The sequence below is a fragment of the Phacochoerus africanus genome, chromosome X, assembly GCF_016906955.1.
Source record: "Phacochoerus africanus isolate WHEZ1 chromosome X, ROS_Pafr_v1, whole genome shotgun sequence".
NCBI classification, from domain to species: domain Eukaryota; kingdom Metazoa; phylum Chordata; class Mammalia; order Artiodactyla; family Suidae; genus Phacochoerus; species Phacochoerus africanus.
The window spans coordinates 50,274,631-50,298,948 of NC_062560.1; the positions used below are offsets into that span (position 1 = coordinate 50,274,631).

Consider the following 24,318-nt stretch of genomic DNA (forward strand, 5'->3'; position numbering starts at 1 on the left):
GGGAGGAAGTATTTGGATTGAGGGGTATTCTTATGCCTTGTAGGGATGATTGAGGGGCATTCTTATGCCTTGTAGGGATGATAGGACAAAGTCTTTGAAGAATCATCAGAAAATCTAGGATGCCTAGTTACTAAATATTTTCTGTCTAGAGAAAACATGGCTGTTGCAGGAAGAGAAGGAAGTGTAGGAGCAAGGCCCTTTGGCTGTCAAGAATGGGTCAGAGGAAGGAGGCCAGAGTACAGAAGCAGAAAAGAAGTAGGATTCCTTTTCTTCTACATCTAGAGTGAAGTCTCAGAGGATAGAGGGAGACAGATACACGTTTGGGTGGTATGGGTAAATCAGGCATTCTTAAAACTATTTTGTCCTCAGAAAGATAGGACATGAAATCAACTACTGAAGCTGAGTGTAGGATGAAATTTATTTTGGTTTATTCATTCATGCATTCATTCAGCTTGCATGTTAGGCACCTATTCTGTAGTAGGCCGGAAAGTTTTAAAGACACACATAGTTCCAGCCTGGCCTAGAGTAGTTACTACCATGTGTGTTGAAGGAAATCAAGTTAAAGGAACTATAACTAGTTCAGAACTTTAACTAGTACAGAAACAACAGAAATTGGACATTGAAAACTGGATCACCTAGGAACAAGATACTAACAGGCAAACCCCTCTACAACAGGCAAGTAGAACGGATTTATGGTTGAAGGACTGATATGTGGGCACTCTGGGAAGACCAGAGGAAAGGTGAATGGTGAAGGTGACACAGGATATTGAAGCTGGCCATGGTATTAAAGCTTTTAGGGACACCTAGAGAGAGCTGATGGTAAAACAGTGAGATCTTAGAGCTAGATCTTGGTGCTCAGCCAAACATATGTCACTGAGTGAGTCTACATGTATGGTAATGGAGTAGAATTTTGGCCTCATCTATCCTGAGTATCCTTAGGAAAGTCATTTAGCCTGATCTGACTATCCAAATCAGCCATTGCCATAGAAATGCATGTACCTGTAGCATAGACAATTTGGAGTTATCAGCTGATAAATTACTTTTGTCCCAGATTGTCTGCATCCAGATTTATCAAAGGCTGTCTGCCTCCAGCACTGTTCTGGTTTATGTTGTCTTCCATAGCAACATTAGGAAAAGAAAAACAAATAAAATATTTGAATTATCTGTAACTGGATTGCAATGGAAAGTGCAAAGGCTTTAGGCACCTGGTTTCAAGACTTGTTCTACTACCTAAAGTAGTGGAGCGAACTTAAGCAAATAACTTTTCTATTCTGAATCTCACTTCTCCAATCGGTGAAGTATGTGTAGTAATGATTGTTTCTCATAATTGTTGTATAGACTCACTGAGATAATAGAATTAAAGCAGTTAATTATTAAGGTGTCTGGTCTACTTTGGTACTCATGAAACATTATTGCCTTTTCCTCTCTTTAATTGAAAAGTCATATCATTGCTGTAAGATTTAAAGTCTAGCACAGGTCAGTGGCCAAGATAATACTTGCTTCTTAAAGACATGCAGGTATCCACTCCGGTCTCTCAGTCATATATGATGGAGTTAATCTGAGGCCCCTCCCCTCCCTTCTTTAACTTTTGGCCTTAGGAACAGGATGCCCCTGACTAACCATATACTTCAGCTAATATGTTCAAAACCCTTGGCTGCAAGTGACAGGATCCTAAATCGATCTAGTTTAAGTGGAACAAAGGACTTTACTGGCTCAGATAGCTGAGAACTTTGGGGCTTCAGGCATAGCTGGATCCACAAGGTTCAAATGATGCTCTCTAGACTCTTTTCCTATTTGATTCCTTCTATTATTTTTCTCATGGTATGGATATTGACAATATTGACCTCTCAGAGTTTCAGATTCATGTCATATTTGCCTAGACTCCAGCATTGGGGATGGAGTAGGGAGCAGAGGTGGAGAGGAAGACATTTCTTTCTCCCAGTATACATATATATACTCAATTTAGGAATGGACTCTGATTGGCCCTTTTTGCTTCCTATGGTCATCCTCAGAAGAACTGCTCTTGTGGGAGAAGTGTTGGTAGAGGAGTAGGAGAATTATGAACTCTAATCTAGCCTAGCCTAAGTGACATGCATACTCTGAGGAGGGTTAAGAGGAGCATAGCAAAGTGATCTATAGCCCCACTGGAAACACAAAGAATAGGAGAAGGGCAAGAGTGCTAAGCAGACAAACTATAGCTCTCCGCTAAACACAGCCATCAGATGTCACTCCTCTATTGCACAGTCATGATATGTATGTGCTGTGATATAGAATTAAGTGAAATGGGAGTTCCCGTCGTGGCGCAGTGGTTAACGAATCCGACTAGGAACCATGAGGTTGCGGGTTCGGTCCCTGCCCTTGCTCAGTGGGTTAAGGATCCGGCGTTGCCGTGAGCTGTGGTGTAGGTTGCAGATGCAGCTCGGACCCTGTGTTGCTGTGGCTCTGGCGTAGGCTGGCGGCTACAGCTCCGATTGGACCCCTAGCCTGGGAACCTCCATATGCCACACGGGAGTGGCCCTAGAAATAGCAAAAAGACAAAAAAAATAATTAAGTGAAATGGTGAGGTGCACTGTCTCCTGGGGAGGTAAACTAATGTGGTACATCATGGACAAGTATGGCACATAGTGGTAAAGTGAGAGATGCTGTGGGGAGCTCAGGGACACTGTGGTGAGAGGAAATGTCACCACACACACACACAAAAATGAGAGAGCCCAGTCTGACCTGCAGCTGCTGCTCCTCCTCACCACCCATTTCTCATGTTTGTGCTCTTTCCTTACATTGTACCTGGGGCTCTCTCGATACAACCTATTTCCTTGCTAAGTACCTCCTTTTATAAGCCGTAACCTGCAGCTAAATAGCATTTCATATACTGTCTTTGGAGAAGATAGAACACTGATCACACTATCACACCTTGTCACTTAATAAGGACTTGATGGATGAATGAGTGAGAACACATTACTGAGAGGGTGAACAGAGCAAATAACGGAACTCATCAACACATTCAACAAATATTTATTAACACAGAAATGAATAAGGCTTGGCCCCCTGTTCTTAGAAAGCTGGGTGCAGAGGGGCAGACAGTCACAAGGCTACAGAAGAATCACAGTATAAGTACTATAAATGAGGTACAAAGTACTCTGGAGGCACAGTGAGAGGGAGAGAGGGATGAGGGGAGACATTTTTCAATTTATACCTGCCTACAGCATTCAAGGAAGTCTCCAGAGAAGTTATTTATGAGTTGAATCTTAAAGGAGTATAAGTCACCAGGAAGACCCTACAGTCTGGGGCTCAGAGATTGACGTAAGTAAGGTCAGGTTAACTGTGGGGTTCAGGGAACTAGGCATGAATTGACAGAATAAGGAAAAAAAGGAGGGAGTGAAGATTCAGTAGAAGGACTGTTAAGTACAAACTCATAGCTCTACTTGTTTAAAAGTCCTGTTTCCCCATGAAGAAGGAAGGGGGAAAGAAGGATGGGAAGTCCTTAGATATGGGTCCCTGCCACTTCCTCAATCAGGCCATGGGGCTCAAACACCAAAACTAGAGCTTCACAGTTGTGATTTAATATTCATATGTAACTAAATCATCAAGAGCCCCTTTTCTGAAGCAAAGAATTTACATGAATAATGCAGTTCTAAATGGCAGAAAGTTTTTTCATCTTTCTCAGATGCAGATCATTCTGCCTGAGAAATAGCTCTACTTCCTTCTGAAAATCAGACAGGGTGTGAAATCTGAGAGAGGAAGGTGGGCTAGAGTTCAGGCCTTGAAGTAATCACAGTTGGATGGTAAAATTATGATTAAAGTCTATTTTTTTTCTTCTAATTTTATTTATGTATCAACATAAAACTCAAAAGAAAGTATATTCACAAACCACTGTTTCTTGTTATTATCTCCTCCATTTACTTCTTTCATACCCATATTTTAATATGCTTACATTTTAAAAATAAGATCTTTTAGAGAGTTCTCTTTTGGTGCAGTGGGTTAAGGATCCAGTATTGCCACTGCAGCAGCTCAGGTCACTGCTGTGGCATGAGTCTGCTCCCTGGCCAGGGAACTTCTACATGCCATAGGCATGGCCAAATAAATAAATAAATAAGATCTTTTAAACTTTTTAATTTTAATACATCTTTTTGTTTAAATAAAAGATTTTATTTAAATCTACCAAATTGAACTTGTCTAAAATTCTTTACATATTTTAGAATTCCCTTGCTCTAATGTTTCCTTTTAAAATATTTTAAATTTAATTTTAAATAAATTTTGTCCTTTTGTCTAGAATTATTCTAAACTTTCCTCTTTTAAAACTGGCTCAGCAGAAATGAATCCGACTAGTATCCATAAGGATGCAGGTTTGATCCCTGGCCTTTCTCAGTGGGTTGGGCATCTGGTGTTGCCTTGAGCTGTGGTGTAGGTCGCAGGTGCAGCAGCTCAGATCCCATCTTGCTGCAGCTGTGGCATAGTCAGGATCTGATTCAATCCCTAGGCTGGGAACTTGCATATGCCTCGAGTGCAGCCCTAAAAAGCAAAAAAAAAAAAAAAAAAAAAAACCCAAAAAAACCCCCAAAACACTTTTCTGTATGCTTAAATTTATATTCCATTCTGTATTTTTTTAAAACTTACTTCTTAAACTATGCATAAATTTTGCTAACCTTGATTTTTCAATAAATATATTTTATACTATAATTTTAAAATATTTTTATATTTATATTTAATTTTTTAATTTAAACTTTTAATTTTAAGATTTTCCTTCTTTTTTACGTTTTTAATTTTCAAACTGTTTAACTTTTGGGTAAATTTTCATTTTTAATCTTTTTCTAGTTTTATTCACTTTACTTTTTTTAAAATAAAAATTTCTAAAATTTGCTTTTAAGCCTGGTTTTAATAATTTTAGAGTTCTAAATTTTTTAATGTTTTAATTTTTAAAACATTTCTTTTAAAAATATTTAATTTAAAGTTTTTCAACATTTAAAAATATTTTTCTTTTAAAATTAAATGTTTTTCTTTTAAAATATTATTTTATTTAACTATTTGACTGGTCGGTCACAGATGGAACACCAATTGTGAAGCATTTTGCTGAGGAAGGAATAGTACCTGACTTCCCACAGTATTTTCATAGAGACAAATCACATATAGTAGTGCCAGAACATCTCTATCCCCACTCTCCCCACTTAAAATATTCCTTTCATTTAATTATGCTTTATGTGACCATTTTCAGCCTCTTCTCCCTCCTCCCATTTAAGGTTGAATGGTTCGTATTCTTTTTTTCTTTCCTCTTACAGACCCATAGGTTCCTTATATCAAGATGATAATTGTCATGTAGGGGATGTTGTCATTGTCCATTCCAGGTAGGTTTTTGTGATACTTCAAGAGGTGTTCTTTATTGTACAGGTACTGTCATTGTCCATTCCAGGTAGGTTTTTGTGTCACTTTAGCATCCAATCCTTGTCTGCTAATTTCTTTTACTTTTTTTCTGGTAAATGGTCTGGTAAGACTAGTCTTTCTCTAGACCCTGTTTGTGATAGAAGAGTAAATACCCTTCACTGTAGAGAAGGTCCTCAATGGTAGCCTTCGTGATGACAGCATCATCACAGCTGAACCACTGGTCCTTTTGTTGCCGGATAAAGCTGGTGTAGTGTCCACTTTCCAAAGTTCCATGGTGATTAATCACTGCGAATAAGGAATACTTATTCTCAATGGGTGCATAATCTGTTTGTGGCTGCCTTTCTTTCATTTTGCTTTCTTTAGTAGAAGACAAAAATGGAGTCATGTCCAGTTCCAAGGGAAAGGAGATAAAAGTATTAATCTTTCGCCTCTGTTTGCCTACATGTTCAAATCGCTTGATATGAAAACAGGCCACAATGGGTAATTTCTTCATGGTGAGCTGTTTGGTAGATTCCTGGTAGCTTTGGCAACTACTGCATTTGATTTTGGCACTGCTCCCTAGATGTTCTCGCCTTGTAAACCACTGTAAGCAGTCTGTGAGTGAGGGGTTTCCTGGTATGTTCTCATCCCTACTCACTGTGCCATCAGCCCTCTCTGGATTCTGGGAACTGAATGTGGCACAAGAGCCAGGCAAGTCCAAACTGATGTCCCAGCATGGGTCTATTGTAGTGGAGACGGTATGGCAAACCTGACATGTGACATCTGACTGCAAGCCACCTGTAAAGATGTGGTCTATGATGCAGTTACAGCAATTGGGGTTACTGGCCTCCTGCCCAACACTATCTTCTTTGCTGTGTCTATGCAACACATCTAATATTGCAATGAGGAACTCATGGGCATCCTGCTGCCTATACCCTGCTAAGTGTTCTGCATGAATCCATATCAGGTGCAGTAACTTATAGGGAATGTGAGGTGTTCGGTTCCCAGAGTACATAGCGTGAAAAAGTGAAGACATTTCACAGACAAGACACAAGCTGGGACTTGTCATTATACATTTGTGCTTGTCAGAGAGGAAGAAATCTTTCAGTAGAGGAATATGGGTAAGTGCCTGGACAATACAATTCATAAAACAGGTGTTCCCAAGATTGATTAACCCTCTCAGGCCTACAGTATAGACTGACTTTTTTCTCCTCTTTTTCTTGGGTTTCACCAATTTTGGCTCCTGTTCTTTTGATTCACAAGTTAATTGCTTCTCTTCAACACCTGATGTCATACACTGTTGTTGAGAGACATCTGATGAGGTGGAAGTTAATAATTTCGAAACTTTATCTTTTGTTTCTTTGGCAATCTGTTCTATATCTTTGTCATATACATAATCTTTACATATAAAGCAATATATAACCCCATGATAGACGTCTACAGCTAAATTGTGCTGTTTGGTTTCTGCATGTTTGTGAATATGTTTCTCAGTAAAACAGCCAAAAAAGACACAGGAGAGACAAGAGTGGAGTCTGTTCATATGGGTGCTACATACATGACAGATGCACGATTTTGCCTTACGTTTCCTAGTCTCCGGGGTCCCACTCCAAATGAAACGCTGGTAGATCAACCGTAGGTTCTTCTGCCAATTCTTAGCTACTTTAAAGCTCTCCACATGAGAACAGCCTGTGGGACCCTGCTGATCAAACTCCACCTCCAGCAACCAGTCCCCTAAGCTATCTGGATCCCCAGAGCCGCCTAGGTCACTGGAACAGCTTCGCGGAGTCTGGGGCCTGTACCTGGGCCCGGATCTACGCCGAGATCTGCGCCAAGGCCTGGGAGGGGGCCTAGGCCTGGGTGGCGGAGGAGGGGGAGGACGGGAGGGAGGCGGGGGTGGGGCCCAGGGCTTGGGCGGGCCTAGGAAGTGGGTCCCCGGCTGGGGCCGAGGGCGGGGCTTGCGGCGAGGGCAGAGGGTCAAGGAGCTGCTGTAACAACGAAGGGGGTTTGAAGGGAGCACCTTCTCGTCGCTGCAGCTGCCGCTCCACGTGAAGTTCTCCTCAGGTGCTGGCTTATGCTCTTGTGATGGCTCCAGCTTCATTTCATCAGCTCCCGGGCCGGAATACGCCTTTGCAGCCCCCAGCTCCTCCTCTTCCATTTCCCCCGCCTTTTCAGCCACCTCTTCTGGTGAGGCTCCTCCCCCATCTCCGGAGCTACAGCGGACTAAAGAGCCTAATGGCAAGGAAGCTTCTCGAACTTGGGCCATCAGCTCACCACCCGGCCAGAGGAGAGAGGCGTCTGGAATCAAGTTGCGACTGCAGATCGAATGAAACAGAAATTTTTGTGAATGATCTAGCCTGCGTCATGGCCGCGGTGCGCCTCCGGGACCCCTCCCACCGGCCCTTGAGTTCAGCCAGCTGCCGCTGCGAACTCCATCCACTTTACTCTGAGCCTCCAGGAGCTGGAGACCCAGGCGGTTACTTGGTTTAAAGAGGATCGGATAGTGCTCCGGGGCTCGGGGGTGGAGAGGGATTGGAGGGAGAATGACGGGGTGTGGGGAGAGAAAAAGGTAGGGAAGCGGGGTATGGCCTGACATTTAGGGTGAAAGAAATGGAATCTTCTTTAAAAAAAAAAAAAAAAAAAAAAAGGCGCCACCCTCTGACTGCCTTTCATGTGCCTTGCATAGCCTCGCTTTGGTACAGCTTCCTCTGACGTTCTTTCCTTATATCCTAAAAAGACACTTGGGTCAACGATTTTACTTTAAAAATGGCTGAAAGGGAACCATGTATGGAAAACGGACTCAGGGAAGAAAGTGTCCCCCTGTTCCTACCTTACTTACCTATGCTTCCGGGGCTGGGTGTGTTCCACACTTTGCCCCTACTTCCAAGCGCAGGATCTTCTGGTCAGCCAAGGTCTTTCGCCTTCTCAAGCTCCTGCGCGCTTGTGTTCCCTCTCACACCTCTTTTCTTGCGTTAGCACTCTTCTTCCTTATAATTCTTCTGAGAATTCAGACTCCATCTCACGCCCTCCACGCGTTCACTGCCCGCGCCTTCAGTGCTTGACCCCCTAAGTCCCTACCTCTTCTCATCCGCATGTCTGCAAGGATCCCAGCCCCGTGGTTTGTTAAAAGGTCTGAGTTACCTTAGCCCCCCGACGCAAGATACAAAACGTCAGCAGCTGCTGCTATCTAGGCGCTCCTCAGCCAGCCTTCTCTCCTGACCTCTCCTCAGGGCTGGTCACAAGAGGGCCGCCCCCTGGCCCCTCCCCCTGGACTTGTGGCCCCCAGCCCCGGATTCTGCCCTCCTGCTGTGGTGAATGGCACCGCTGTCCCTCGCAGTCAGACAAACCTCTTCCTGAAACAGATTCTACTGGAGGTAACCACAGCGACAGATTTCAGAGAAAGCCCCTGGAGTGGACGTTCTGGCATCACCTGGCTCCAGGCCAGCCCTCCGCAGAAAAAAGATTTCATTGGGAAGGGGCGGGGGTGGGGGTGTAGGGATGTCAACCCTAACAGGAATTCCTTAGGGACCTATCAGAATCTGATCTCTGGGAGTTACATGGAGAGAAGAATTCTGGAGTGTGGGGAGGGGAAGCAAAAGCAAGGGCTTCAGGCTTCAATAGGAGAGCCCAGGCACTTGTTTAGCTGTGTGACTCAGAGAAAATACCTGACCTCTCTGAATCTTAGTTGTAGCATCTGTTAAACAAAAAGTGGAAATAATAATCCCATCTTTTGAATACTGAATCATAGTTTATATAAATGATCTTTTTTAATTCAATGAATTTTATTACATTTATAGTTGTACAACAATCATCACAACCCAATTTTATAGCATTTCTGTCCCAAACCTCCAGCCCATCCCCCCACCTCCCATCCTGTGTCCTTTGGAAACCATAAGTTTTTCAAAGTCTGTGAGTCAGTATCTGTTCTGCAAAGAAGTTCCGTCTGTCCTTTTTTCAGATTCCACATGTCAGTGAAAGCATTTGATGTTGGTGTCTCATTGTGTGGCTGACTTCACTTAGCATGATAATTTCTAGGTCCATCCATGTTGCTGAAAATGCCATTGTTTCTTTCCTTTTAATGGCTGAGTAATATTCCACTGTGTATATGTACCACATCTTCTTTATCCACTCCTCTGTTGATGGGCATTTAGGTTGTTTACATGTCTTGGATATTGTATATAGTGCTACAATGAACAATGATCTTTTTGAGTCATGGTTTTGTCTGGATTGATGTCCAGGAGTGGGATTGCTGGATCAAATGGCAATTCTATTTTTAGTTTTCTGAGGAATCGCCATACTGTTTTCCACAGTGGTTGCACCAATTTACATTCCCACCAACAGTGTAATAGGTTTCCCTTTTCTGCACACCCTCTCCAGCATTTATTTTTTGTAGACTTTTTGATGATGGCCATTCTGGCCTAAGGTGGTACCCCATAGTAGGTTTTATTTGCACTCCTCTAATAATTAGTGATTTTGAACATATTTTCATATGTTTTTTGGCCATCTGTATGTCTTCTTTGAGAATTGTCTGCTTAGATCTTCTGCCCATTTTTTGATGAGGTTGTTTGTCTTTTTTGGTATTGAGCTGTAGGAGGTGTTTATAAATTTTGGAGATTAATCCTTTGTCAGTCACTTCATTTGCAAATATTTTCTCCCATTCTGTGGGTTGTCTTTTTGGGTTTTTTTAGTGTTTCATTTCCTGTGCAGAAACGTTTAAGTTATTAGGTCCAATTTGTTTATTTTTGTTTTTATTGTCATTACTCTAGGAGGTGGATCTGAGAAAATATTGCTTTGGTTTATGTCAAAGAGTGTTCAGCATATGTTTTCCTCTAAGAGTTTTATAGTATTCAGTCTTACATTTAGGTCTTTAATCCATTTTCACTTTATTTTTGTGTATGGTATTATGAAGTGTTCTAATTTCATTCTTTTACATGTAGCTGTCCAGTTTTCCCAGCACCACTTATTGAAGGGACTGTCTTTTAGGTATATTCTTGCCTCCTTTGTCATATATTAGTTGACTCTAGGTCGATGGATTTATATAAACAATCTTATGGCAAGCTTTATCTTTCACACCTCTCTTTCTTTCTTTTTTTTTTTTTTTTTTTTGTCTTTTTGCCATTTCTTTGGGCCGCTCCTGCGGCATATGGAGGTTCCCAGGCTAGGGGTCGAATTGGAGCTGTAGCCGCCAGCCTACACCAGAGCCACAGCAGCACAGGATCTGAGCCGCGTCTACGACCTACACCACAGCTCACGGCAACACCGGATCCTTAACCCACTGAGCAAGGGCAGGGATCGAACCCGCAACCTCATGGTTCCTAGTCGGATTCGTTAACCACTGCGCCACCATGGGAACTCCATCACACCTCTCTTTCTCAGTCCCCACCTTAAGACCAGCCTATAGCACAATTCCTGATGCAGAGTATATGAAAAGATCTTCTTTCATTGGAAGCTCTCTCAAAGTTATTGCTTATTTCACCAGATTATCCCTCCTAAGGAGTACATGTATATGAGCAAGCACTTAACAAATGTACAAGAATCCCTTAACTATACTAACTGTGCTAGGTTGTGCTTTCAGAAACTCAGAGTAAAATGGTTTCTAACCTCCAGGAGTTCAGCCCAGCAGATTTTTCCTTCCTTTTAACAGGTTCAGCATCCAAAGCCACAACCCTTACAACAATAGGTGCTATCTTCAGAGCTTGTTGCCCTTCCTGTCCAGTCCCAAGAATATTCCTGCTCATCAGTGAGAATGTTTAATGCCAATTTAATTTCTCTGGGGCAGTCATTTATCTCCTTCTAAACCTCAGGATTAGGATTCAGTTCACTCAGGCTTGGGAGTGGTATCTTATAGATACCTTCCCAAAATGGATATCAATGATTTTAGAATATCAAAGAGATTCATTAATGTATATGAATTTTCAGAATGAGCATAGATCAGTATGATCCAGGAGTGAAGATCCATCATAACTGTCCTATAAGTTCAGAATTACAATAGATTGAAATGTTTAAAGAAAAGTTAGCCTCCTTCAGAAGTATATGTTTATGGGAACGTTTGCCTGGGAGACAAGAGAGTGATGCCCTTATACATTTCCATCAATATTATCTGTGTTTGTGACCTAAAACAAGCTGCACATCACCTTTGCAACTCAGTTCCCTCAAGTAAGAAAAGAGCTGGTTTGACCTGCTAGCAGTTCTTCATAAAGTCATAGCAACTTAATAGGAATCCTAATGAGGTTTCTAGTTCATAAATACTTGGCCCCCAAATCAGATAATCACTATGTAGCTGACTGGAAAGTGCATCGCCACTCTCATGTTAGGTTCTAACTACCACATCCTCACATCAGAGAGGGAAGGCTTACTGTTTTCAAGGTAGAATTTTCAGTTTCTCTGAATCAGTTAAGCTCTTGGTACAGGAGCCTTGAGAGGGATCCTTAAGAGATGGAACAACCTACTCAAACTGAAATGCATTAGTTTAGACAAACTTCAGTTTGTCTTTGTCTGGAGTTTTCAAAAGACTTTTAGTAGTAATAATAATAATAATAATAATAATAGCAATAAGGACAGCAGAGTTTTCCAACACCACAGAACTTGGACCTGCATAAAAGATTTAGATGTGGAATTTAGACAGATTGCACCAGAAGAGGATGGAAGAGCATGGAGACAAAGTGGCAGTGAGGTGAAAGAAGCAGAAACGGAGTCGCCAGTAAGTGCCCAGGAGGACTTTGAGGGGAAGCAATACTAGACAGAGGAAATAGGCTGCCCTCCTCCTGATGAGTGGATAGTGACTCAGGAGAAAGTGGAGATGCTCTGGTGGCCTGAGAGGCAGTCTATCCTACCTCCCTCTTTCTTCCCCTCCATCTGAATTACCCTTTGTCTTGTGTGTCCTTATTTTGGCAGAAATTTGGAGTAGACTAAGAAGAGCTCTGTGGCCCTGGGAGTCCCTATCTGAAAAACAGCCCCATATACTGGCCTGCTCCACCCAGACCAAACTTTGTGATTCTGATCCATTTCTTGACAGTAGAACCTTGAGAGCTACTACAAGGAGAGGGAGCAGATCCTCAAGATTCCATGGTGACCTCAAAGTCACCTCAGAGGTCCTGCCCCAACTACATTCCCAGAGTCAGCCTTGGTCTGGACTGATTTCAAAGAATCTGTCCTCCCTTCTGGTTTGCCCATTTTACATCCAGCTCAAGTGTTCCTTCCTCCAGGAGGCCTTCTCTGATCCCCCAGATCTGGAACGAGTCCTTCAGAGTACAGCAGCACACAGGCAGGACCCTGCTGGACCCACCTTTTCTAAGGAGGATCCTACTGGATCCCTCAGTTTGGACCCTGTATCAATCCCTCACCCCTCACCACTGCCCCTAACCCTGTCCCTTTGTCAGCAGAAAGAGGCCTGCATGAAGAGACTGCCCACAAAGAAAGAAGGTATCTTGTGGAAGTGTAGCTCAAAAACATGTCCAAATGTCAATCATATAAAAGTACCTGGAGGGGAAGCTCTTAGGAATTCTAATTCATGAAAGAAAATACTTTTTTACCTAGGTAAAGACATTTGCTAAGCCACAGCTAACAAAATATGTACTCATTTCAGGTTAGCAGATCTAGATGGAAATGCTGACTCAGTCATTTGGTAGCTGTATAACTAGTATGAGGCCCAATAATGTATGTTTCTGACAGTTTACCAACTAATGCTGGTGCTGGATGCTGATGCTGCTGGAATTGGGACCAGACTTTGAGAGCCACTAATGTGGGTTAGTGTTAATGAACCACAGGTTAGGATCATCTGGCCTTAGTAGCAGGAATCCTTTTTAATGTGACTGGTTTCCCAGGACTATTTTATCTTGGCTTCCTTATGGTTTTCTAACTTCATCAGGTACTAGCAGTGTTAGGGGTTAGAGTGGAATAGGAAAAAGAAGGATCTGGAAAAGGCCTACTTCTGCACTTGTGGTACCTGAGGACCTTTAAAATGGGCTCCCTACAACTTCACATAGCATCTTTCTCCCAATTTGGACCTCTTCTCCTCAATTACCTCACTTCTCTGAGGCTAGTATTCCAAAAAGTAGATTTTCAGCTATTTCCTACCCCTGATTAGGTCTGCAATGAAAGTACCTAGACTGGGTTAGGGTCTTTTGAGACTCACATTGCTTGGCAGCCTCCTTCCCCCTCCTCTTCCCTTTCTTCTGTTCCCTTTCCTCCCATTCCTGCCTGGTCTGCCTCCAGCCTTCAGAAGCAGCAGCCTCAGAAACCACTGCTGTGAACACTCTCCTGCTCACAGACCCATGATGATTCCTGTGGCCTTTTAGTTTTTTGAAAATGGAAACTACCGATATCCCCAACTCCCAAATATGCCTAACCTCATCTTCATTTTCTGCCCTCAATAATTCCAGTGCTTCAACCACAGAAAACTTTGTACTGTCCCTGTCTATGAGATAATATGAAATCACTGGCATGTTCAGCCCAACCCCTTCCATTCCCCATGAATTCTCATTTTATAACATTTCCTAGCACAAAATTCTCAAACTTTTGGCACCTTGGGACACTTTGGTAGCTGGATGCAGCCTGTGACTCACTTAAGAAAATACTATTTTTTAATAAGTGCATGAAGTTGAATTCACAAAATTATAACAGAAATTTAGTATAATGAAATATGGTTTTGAATTTTTATTGTGATTTGATAACATTTGCTTCTTATTAATGCATGGAATGGCAGCATCTAGTGATGGACATAACAACCATAATTTCAAAGTAGTTATAAGCATAAATGATACTTTGAGAAATGTGAAGCAATGTTATGTGATATAAACTTCTATAATGGTGGCATTGTCATGTGTACTACTATTACTGTGTCCTCTTGCTTAGGTTCCTAATTGATGGACATACAAAATTTAAGTTAGAGGTAGATGAAAATAATGCTGGATCCGAGCATGTCTGCAGCTCACAGCAATGCCAGATCTCTGATCCACTGATTGAGGCCAGGGATTAAACCTGCACCCTCATGGATACAAGTCAAATTCACTTCCATTGTGCCACAATAGAAACTCCAGATATAGAGATATCTTTCACATTCATAGGAGCAGACCTCTTTGAATTCTATATTCTGACTGCTCTTGCTTCACAATGCTCTGGGAACTTTGCTTAGTAGCCAAATATATTACAAATTATCTATTAAGTGCATATTCTGTGCTATTCTCTCTACATCCATTTCATTGTATCCTATCGCTTGTGGTGCAAGATAGGTATTGTTATCCATACATTATAGTTGGAAAAATGGAGGGATCATTTCCCATTGACTTAAGATCTCATAGATGGGAAATGCTGGCTCTAAAGACTCCGGAACTTTTGACATAGTGCTATATTCTGTCTCCTAATCATTTACTTGTTTCAGCTCTTTGAATAGTAGAATGTAATTGGAGCATGTAACTTAGTTAACTATATTTCCACACAACTCTGGGTAAATTACTGAGTATTTGTGTAAGGGAGTCAGGAAACCTTATTCACTAAAGAAGCTAACAGATGTATGTTCTAGTAGGGAAGGGACCAGGATGCTGGAGCTATAACTGGAGGGTCTCCTCAGGTCTGGCTATGTAGAGATTCTGCAAGAGAGGCTTGCCTGGGGCCTCAGCAGAAGGACATGAATGCGGAGTCAATATTGAGACCAACATACAAGTAACCATAACTGTTTAAAATACAGAAATAATTATAGGTCAGTAAGCAAATACATGTGAGTACATGTGAGAAGTGGTACATGTGAGAAGTGGTAATGATATAAATCATCTCAAGTCATTAGATGCCGTGCTGACCCTTGCTAAATGGGCATCCTCTTGCCATCTGAAAAACATCAAAGGCACTTATTGACTGCAGGTTTGACCTGTCTCATGATAACCAGTGTGGTCATGTTTTCCATTCTTTACTAAGTACTCAGTACTTTAGAACAAGTCACTATTTTACCGTTATCCTTAAATTACATAACTGGTACAGCTACTGAATACAAAGGTTTTTATGTTTATTTTTTCTTATTAGCTATTGTTTTTAAGTCTTTAATGGGGACAATATTTTAATATCTAAAATTTTAATATATTTATTAAAAAATCAAAAACATACAGAATCAATATGTATGATTGGGTCACTTTGCAGTACAGCAGAAATTGGCACAACATTGTAAATCAATAATTTTAAAAATTCACACACACAAAACATGCAGAATCATGAGATCACCAATTTTGGCTAATTATCTCAACTTTTATGTTAAAAGATAAACACTATGAATTTCTGTATCTCTAGGAGAATAAAAGGGATATAATAATAAAAAAAGAATTGACATAACATTGTGGGGGAAAAAGAGCAATTTATATCAGCTTTTGAACAGTGTAAGAATCTATTTAAAAAAGAAAGACAGACAGATAGAAAGAAAGAAAGAAAGAAAGAAAGAAAGGAAGAAAGAAAGGAAGATAGAAAGAAAGAAAAATGTACATATCCGACATGAAAATCCACCTGATTATTTAAATTCAGGAAGAAGTGGCTTATTTTATATGCCAGAATTTTTAATTTATATCTATATTCAAAATATATGCACAGGGCAGAAATTTGAAAAGTACAGAACTGTATATAGTGAAATATTTCTCCCCTTATCCTGAACACAACCTCCAGCTTCTCCCTACAAGACAGAGTCATTATTCCTAGTTTCATATGTATCCTTCCAGAATTATTCTATCAAAATACAAATTTAAATGGGTACTGTCTAGTTCACTTTTAAAATAAATGGCAACAATAATGTAAACATTCTGCCTCCTTGAGTTTTTAAAACAAACATTATATCCAAGAAAGCATTCCAGAATAGAACATAAAGAAGTACAAAGTTGCAAATGTGTAGGATGAATACCTTATGGAGATCTGAGGTACATGATGGATATAGCTGATAATACTACACAGAATATTAGATATTTCTAAGAGAGTAGATTTCAGGTGCTCTCTTCACACACAAAGAAATGGTCGCTATGCAAGGAGATGGTATGTTAATTAGTTTTACTGTAGAAATCATTTCAATATGTAAGTACATATAAATATATTTATGAGTATATATCCCAATCCATCTTGTTATGCACTTCAAATATACACAGTATTTATTTAACAAATAAATATTGAGTGCCAGGCTGGGGATGCATACTCAAGAATACAACATGCTTAAGTTTCATATTCAAATCACATCACACAGGACACAACAATGCATGATCCATTATTTTGAATTCCAAGTCATGGTTGTCATTATCAACAGTCTGAAGACAAAACAGCCACAGCAACTAGGGAAGGCTGTGATTCATTTGACATTGAAAGCCCTGTTGCTTTCAGCCCCTATTTGAGGGCTGCCATGAAAGTTCTGTACTTTTCCTGGGCCATCCATATACATCTGTGAAACCAGGGCTTTTCCTGTCCCAGGGAGAGTTTTCCTGGGACACAGGGATTTGGGTGCTAAAATCAGGATAGTCCTGGGCCAATGGTCACTTTTCAACTGTTTCAACCAAAAGAGCTTTGTAAAATTTTACTTAAAATGTGAAATTTGGAAGGAACGCCATCTGAATTAATTACTTTGTTGGCCCACTGTGTAATGAGATGGATGGTAAAAATGGCAAATGTCTCCAGTGGCAGGTGGTGACCCTAGACCATCTTCTTTTCCTCTCCTCCTTCCAGCCCCCACCTCACACTTCGCCAGCGATTAAGAGACTTGAGGCTCTTTCCATCTGCTACCAGAGCAAATCAGACCTAGGGAGATCAAATGCTGTGGATTTTCAGGATCAGGTCTCCTTACATCTAATTTTATCACTTTGAAAACTGCATTTTGTTTAATGTATAGGTGGACATGATTCAATTTTCATATCTTAATGAGACTCATAAGCCCGCATTCACAAAACAAAACAAATCAAAGTCAAGTCAAGAAAAACTAGGTCATGTTTCCCCAAAGAATACATACAGATGGCCAATAGGCACATGAAAAGATGTAAAGATGTTCAACATCGCTAATTATTGGAGAATTGCAAATCAAAACTACAATGATGTGCTATCTCAGGTACAGGTCAGAATGGCTATCATTAAACAGTCTACAAATAACAAATGTGTGGAGAAAAGGGAACCCTCCTACAATGTTGATGGGTCTATAAATCAGTGCAGTCACTATGGAAAAAAGTATGGAGGTTCCTCAAAAAAACAGCAACCCCGCACCGGTGCATATATCAGGAGAAGACTATAATTTGAAAATATACATGCACTCATATGTTCATAGCAGCACTATTTACAATAGCCAAGACATGGAAGCAACCTCAGTGTCCATAGACAGGTGAATGGATGAAGAAGATCGGGCGTGTGTGTGTGTGTGTGTGTGTGTGTACACACACACTGGAAAACTACTCATCCATAGAAAGAATGAAATAATGTCATCTGCAGCGAAATGGATGGACCTCGAGATTATCATACTAAGTCAGATAGAGAAAAACAAATACCGTATGATATAAATTATATGTTGATCTTACACACTACACAAATGAACTTATTAATTAAACAGAAATGGACTCACAGACATAGACCACACACTTGTGGTTGTCAAGGGGGAGGGGTGGGGGAGGGGTTGATTGGGAGTTTGGGATTAACAGATGCAAACTATTATATTGAAGAGAATGTATAAACAACAGAGTCCTAGTGTATATCACAGGAAACTACATTCAATACCCTGTGATAAACCATAAAGGAGTAGAATATAAAAAAATACATATATCTATGTATATAACTGAATCAATTTGCTGTACAGCAGACATTAACATAAAATTGTATATCAACTATACTTCAATATTTAAAAAAAAAAAGTAAAATGAGGTATTAAGATCCTTTATATGGCCTGATCTTAGCCATCTAAAATAGGCATACGCACAGACTATAAGAGAAGAAATACACTACAATACAAAGAATGGGAATTAATGATAACATTCAACTTTCTTTCCTCTTTCTTTGTTTCCACAAATTGTTATCCTGTGCCTATGACATATTTTCAATGGAAAATCAGAAAGTAATAACAATTTTTCCTCCATCACTTTTCTCTATTTTTGGTTTTTAAAATAGAAATTCTGTAGAGTAGGACAGCTTCTCACCTTCCCTTTCCAGCAAAGACCCATCCATCTACACACACACACACACACACACACACACACACACACACACAATTTGGGGAACTTGTCTCAGCATCCTGTTCTACCACTAGGACAGCAATGAACAGAGGTGTGATATTTGGTGGGGCACAATGAAAAGGTTGCCACCCCCTGTCTCAGGGTAATGGATCCCCAGGGACAGAAGAACCCCCAGGCAGAAGTTCCTAAAGAGTGCAAGATTCCTTTGCTACATTGCAATTGCTTTCAGACGGTGTTGCCTTTGGATAAGATGGTGCCCTTATTTCTGACCCCTAAAAACCTCTCTGCACTTTCCTTATTTTCTCTACTAAGCCTATATATGATCAAGTTAATAATTCTTGTCACTTGGTTTATTTTAAGTAAGAAAATTTCAAGCACAGCACCCTCAGCATCCTTACCAAAGGCACATGTTCTTGTGTACATAATTTGTTTATACGTCCTTCATCAAGAACAACAACAAAAAACGTGATTTTAAAAAAATAAAATATGTTTAAGAAATCAGGAAGACATCCCCTCTTACTCAAAGTTCTTTCTTTGGGTTAAATAACCATTGTTTCAAAGTGCAGGGCCATTTCCAGCACTGTTCGTTTAAGATTGTCTTACATCTGCCGAATCTGCAAGTGCCATGACATCCGTGAATATTCAGCGTTTTTCATATTTCACTCACCATTGTTCCCATGAACATGACTATTTCTTATTTTTTTCTGTTCCTCGTCTCTTGCCCCCACATTACCCTCAGTAACCCAAGCATTTCGTTTTTTAATTTTAGCTTTTCATTACGGAAAATTTCAAGCACACAAAAGCAGAGAGAGTGGTACAATGCACTCTGTGTACCCATTAAGTTCAGAGTCATCAATTTCAACAATCATTAACTTTCTTCAATTCTTGTTTCATCTATTCCCCTTCGTACTTAAATTTTTTTGTTCTCGAGTCCTGTGAAACAAAGTGTAGACATCAACTCATTTCATTCAGAAATACACTTCAGTAGGTAAGGACCGGTTTTTAACATGACCACGGCACAATAAAATACCCAAGAAGATGGCCAACACTGACTTAACATCACCTACTACTGCATAGATTTTCAGCTTCCCAGTTGTCTCATACATAGATTTATACAGTTTGTTTGAGAAAATTAGGGCCCTGAAAAGTTCCACACATTACATGTGGTTGATATGTCACTTAGAGCCTTTTAATATACTAAATTTCCCCTCATTTTCCCCATACCGTTTATTTGCTGAAGAAAATATAATCTGCTCATTTCTTGCCAGGACTGGAAAAACAGAGGGGCCCTGGTTTAGAAGCCTGGCTGGAGCACATCGTCAGTCACAGTTTACCTGGCCCTTGGGCCAGAAGTTTGGGTCTGGTCGTTCCCTCCTTCCTTTTTTTTTTTTTTTTTTTTTCTTTTTTTCTCTATCTTAAAAATTGGCTTTCCTGTGCTTAATGTGTACAAATTTTGTGATGAAAAATAGAAACGTAGACAGAAACAAAGACCCTTAATCAGATCTGTGCCCTGGTTTTTATTGTCCTTGTGGAATGGCTGCCTGTTCCACATTCCATTCATAGGAATTAGGACTCATCTTTCCCTGTCAGTTTTTGACTCATTCCACAACACTGAGGAGCTGTCTCAAACAGTTACTTTCCCTCCTTAGCATTAGTGCAGCAGAAGAACTGTGGTGAATCTTGCCAGGATTCCTTGGAAAGGTTGCTCTCCTCTACCCAAGAGGAAAGATTCTTAAACATGTCCCCGCACATCCCAGGAAACAAAGTTCCCTTGGACCCACTCTGTTCAGATCTTACTTGATTCTCCAGGGGACAGTAGTAGAAATTGGAGATTAGTGTGTCAACTACCATCTTCACCTCTGGAGCTGCCTGCTATCACCTCTTGTTTACTCTTCAAGAAAGGAGCATTCCCACCTTGATGCTTCTCATCTAAATAGGATCTCTAGAGGTGACAGAGGCCAGGGGTAGTGTGTGTGATAGTCTCACCATCTGTTGCTTTCTGTATTGGGTACTTTCCAAAAGCAAAGTTGCATATGGGGATACTAATTTGAAATAATAAGTGTAAGTAACTGTCATTATTTTTGCAATAAATATTTTGCCTTCCAACAACAGTCATAATGGCCGTGAGATGGGGAAAAGTGTTATGTCCCCTTGAGAAGAAGGATGCCACGATATACAAGGCTTGGGTCACTGAAAGAAGAAATAAAAGACAGGGTTTCCTTCTCAGAAGAAGTATGGGAAGGGGTGGAGAGAGAGAGAGAGAGAGAGACAGAGAGAGAGAGACAGAGACAGACAGACAGACAGACAGACAGACAGAAGAATCAATTAGCTCTGTATGTCCTGACATCATTTTCTGAAAAATCCTGTAAGTAGTGGCATTGGATGGGAAAGCTGGATAGAGAGGTGGCATGTGCCTACAACATTGGGAACATTATGACTGTTGGCAGATGAAAGCCATATTGCAGTCTGTGAAGACACTTCACTCAGAGTGGCTATGGAGAGAACAGACCTATGTGTGCAGTCCTGAACCTTCCTCAGCTCCCGTTTGTTTTAGAAGAGATCAGGAATATCTCACTAGCCTCACGGAAGGGTGTGGAAGGCAGTTGCATGTTTGCTGCTGAGCGCTCCGGAGTCCCTCTAACTGGGATGAAGGGATCTTGGAGCATTTGGTCTACAAAGTGGGGTGTGCAGACATAGGAGGTGGGTAAGAAGAGCTATCGAGGTGTTGGAAGGAAATATTAGAAATTCTAAGCGTACAAATAATCACATCTTTTTCAGTTTCTAATTTTAGTGTATGATTTATGATGAGCATTGTGGAATAATACCGTGACAACGGCACGTAATTTGTAAGTTAATACACATGCATTGGAGGTATGTGCTCAAAATCCTTTATTACTGGTGCATGTATTAGATTCTCAGGCTACCGTAAGAAATCACCACAAACTAGGTGGTGAGAACAACAGGAATGTATTTTCTCACAGTTCTGGAGGCTAGAAATCTGAGGCAAGGTGTTGGCAGGGCCAGGCTCCCTCTGAAGTCTCCAACGGAGGGTTCTACCTTGCCTTTTTCTAGCCTCTAGTGATTGCGGCAATCCTTGGTGTTCCTTGGCTTGTAGATGTGTCGCTCCAATCTCTGCCTTTGTCTTCACATGGTATGCCCCTCCATGTGAGTCTGTGTCTCTCTGTGCTCTCAATTTTTATGAAGGTAACAGTCATATTGGATTTAGGGTCTACCCTAGTCCACTAGACCTCGCCTTAACTGATTACATCTGCAAAGACCCTATTTTCTTTTTTTTATTATTTATTTATTTATTTTTGTCTTTTTGCTATTTCTTTGGGCCGCTCCCGCGGCATATGGAGGTTCCCAGGCTAGGGGTCGAATCGGAGCTGTAGCCACTGGCCTACGCCAGAGCCACAGCAACGCAGGATCCGAGCCACGTCTGCAACCTACACCGCAGCTCACGGCAACGCCGGATCATTAACCCACTGAGCAAGGGCAGGGACCGAACCCACAACCTCATGGTTCCTAGTCGGATTCGTTAACCACTGCGCCACGACGGGAACTCCCCTATTTTCAAATAGAGTCATATTCTGAGGTTCCAGGTAGACGTACATCGTTGGGGACACCACCAGTCATCCGAGAACAGTGTCCAACGAACAATGATTCGAGACCACTGTTGTAGCAAATGTTATACTGGGCACCTTCATTGGAGTCCACTTTGAGTTGCAACCAAATCTCAGGGGGATCCATAAGTCTAGCAAGAGAACAGTCCAGCAACAAAGTGCTGTTCATGTTGCATAGGCACATAAGCAGAGTCCAAAAAATAGCATTCAGACTGAAGGCACCTGTGCACTGCCACCACGACATCTCTTAAGTGAGACCCTCTCCTCCAGTCCCCAGACACCATGTTATGGAGGAGAAGGGGAAGCAAGTAAGTGGAACTTGGTCTTGACTCAGTGCCTGAAATGAAGCAGCCAAGCTGGAAGAGCCTGAAGAATCCTTAATCATCAAATGTAAGTGGCCTTCAGTACCCTGTCCACCTTTAGTACCCAGGGGAGTGTGCACTCGAAAAGCAGGGTTAGTTGCCGAAAACCAAAGAGGTCATTTTGTCTTTGTACAACAAAGCATACTATACTATATTAAATTTTGAGATCCTGTTAACAGATATAATCTCTGTAAATGGGACTCTGTCTCAATTTATGGTGTCTATATCCCTCCAGTGGTTTTCAAATGTCACCTGAAAGCTGGGCATATACCCAAACTATTACATTTAGAATGGAAAAGCAATGAGGTCCTACTGTATAGCACAGAGAACTATAGCCAATCTCTTGGGATAGACCATGATGGAAGATAATATAAGAAAAAGAATGAGTGCATCTATCTATATCTATACATAGATACAGATATATGTATATATAGATATGACTGAGTCACTTTGCTGCACTGCAGAAATTGGCACACCATTGTAAATCAACCATAATAAAAAATAAAATAAAAATTAAAAATATATATATTAATACTAACTTTTCCTTTATTTCGTAAAATAAAAATAGATTAATGATCCTGATGAAGACAAAAAAAAAAAAAAAAAAAAAAAAAAAACAGAAAAACCTGGTCTATCCCATATTAGTGTTTTGAACCAGCTCACAGATAATGGAGGGCAGTGCTACTTAACACTTAAATAGTTGCAAAGTGCATAGTTTGGACTTGGAGTGTCCCGGTTTCAAATCTTTGTTCTGCCATTTAATAGGGACTTGCGTGGCCCTGCTTAAGCTACTTAACCTCCCTGAATCCCAGTTATCTCATCTGTAATATGGGGGCTTATAAACCGCATCACGTATGATAGTGGTGAGGGTGAAATTATAAAATGCAAAGAATATAAATACATACATGCCCAGAGCATAATAGATGCTCACTTAATATAAACTGTGGCTATGAATGACACTCCTTTCTCATGCAGGAATCAGCCCGAGGATCAGGGAGAGAATCCTGCACCGCCTTGAGGACATCCTAGCAACTTTCCTGGCTTTGCTACTGCACAGTTTATCCCTAGCTTAGTGTTTCATTGCAGTGCCCCCTTAGATTTGGTGGCCTTCATTTTTAAAAATAATACCTTATCCTTCATTTAAAGATGGGTGAGGTAATATTCTGCTGTCACCTGATTTCTTTGTGGGAGTGCCTCACAAACTTGAAAGTTTTTGTCACCCTTATCATTGACATCATTTTCACTAGATGCTCCAAACGATCCATTCACTCAACACACCTAATAATTTCTTGAACGTTTAATAAACCTGAGGTACTGTTCTAGGCACACGGGCTGTAGCAGTGAGTGAAGCAAGCAGACAAACAAAGTCCTGATCCCATAGAGCTTGCATTCTAGTAAAATAATGATGAGGCGGTTGACCCATGGATGGACCCTCTGGCCATAGACCCTCCTGCGATTTCCAGAGAAATCAGACAGGACAGACACACTTTTTTTTTTCCACCTTGGTGGGAATGTGACCAGCTTCATAGTACACTTTCTTATCTATTCTTACATTTAGCAATGTTAAGAATCATAATATCTGCTTAGCCCCCTTGCACTTTACAGAGCACTTGCACACACTGCACCTCAGTTACTGTACATCACCTTGTTGAGTAGGTATTATCTTTGTTACATCCACTTTACAGTTGATGCAATTAATAATTTTGAGACTCAAAGAAGTGAAAGACTTTGCCCATTGTCACACAGCCCAGTGAAAGTGAGGAAGCCAAACCTTCTGATTTCAAATCCATTTCTTTCTCCCATGGATGAAAGTATTAC

General features: G+C 40.9%; 1 protein-coding gene across 1 annotated transcript; it reads right to left on the reverse strand.

The window, feature by feature from the left end:
- Positions 1 to 5,032: 5,032 nt before the first annotated feature.
- On the reverse strand, positions 5,033 to 7,855 carry USP51 (ubiquitin specific peptidase 51). Its single transcript, XM_047764896.1, has one exon. It carries the CDS (start codon positions 7,616 to 7,618, stop codon positions 5,486 to 5,488), a length of 2,133 nt encoding a protein of 710 aa, XP_047620852.1. The 5' UTR covers positions 7,619 to 7,855; the 3' UTR covers positions 5,033 to 5,485.
- Positions 7,856 to 24,318: the final 16,463 nt, after the last annotated feature.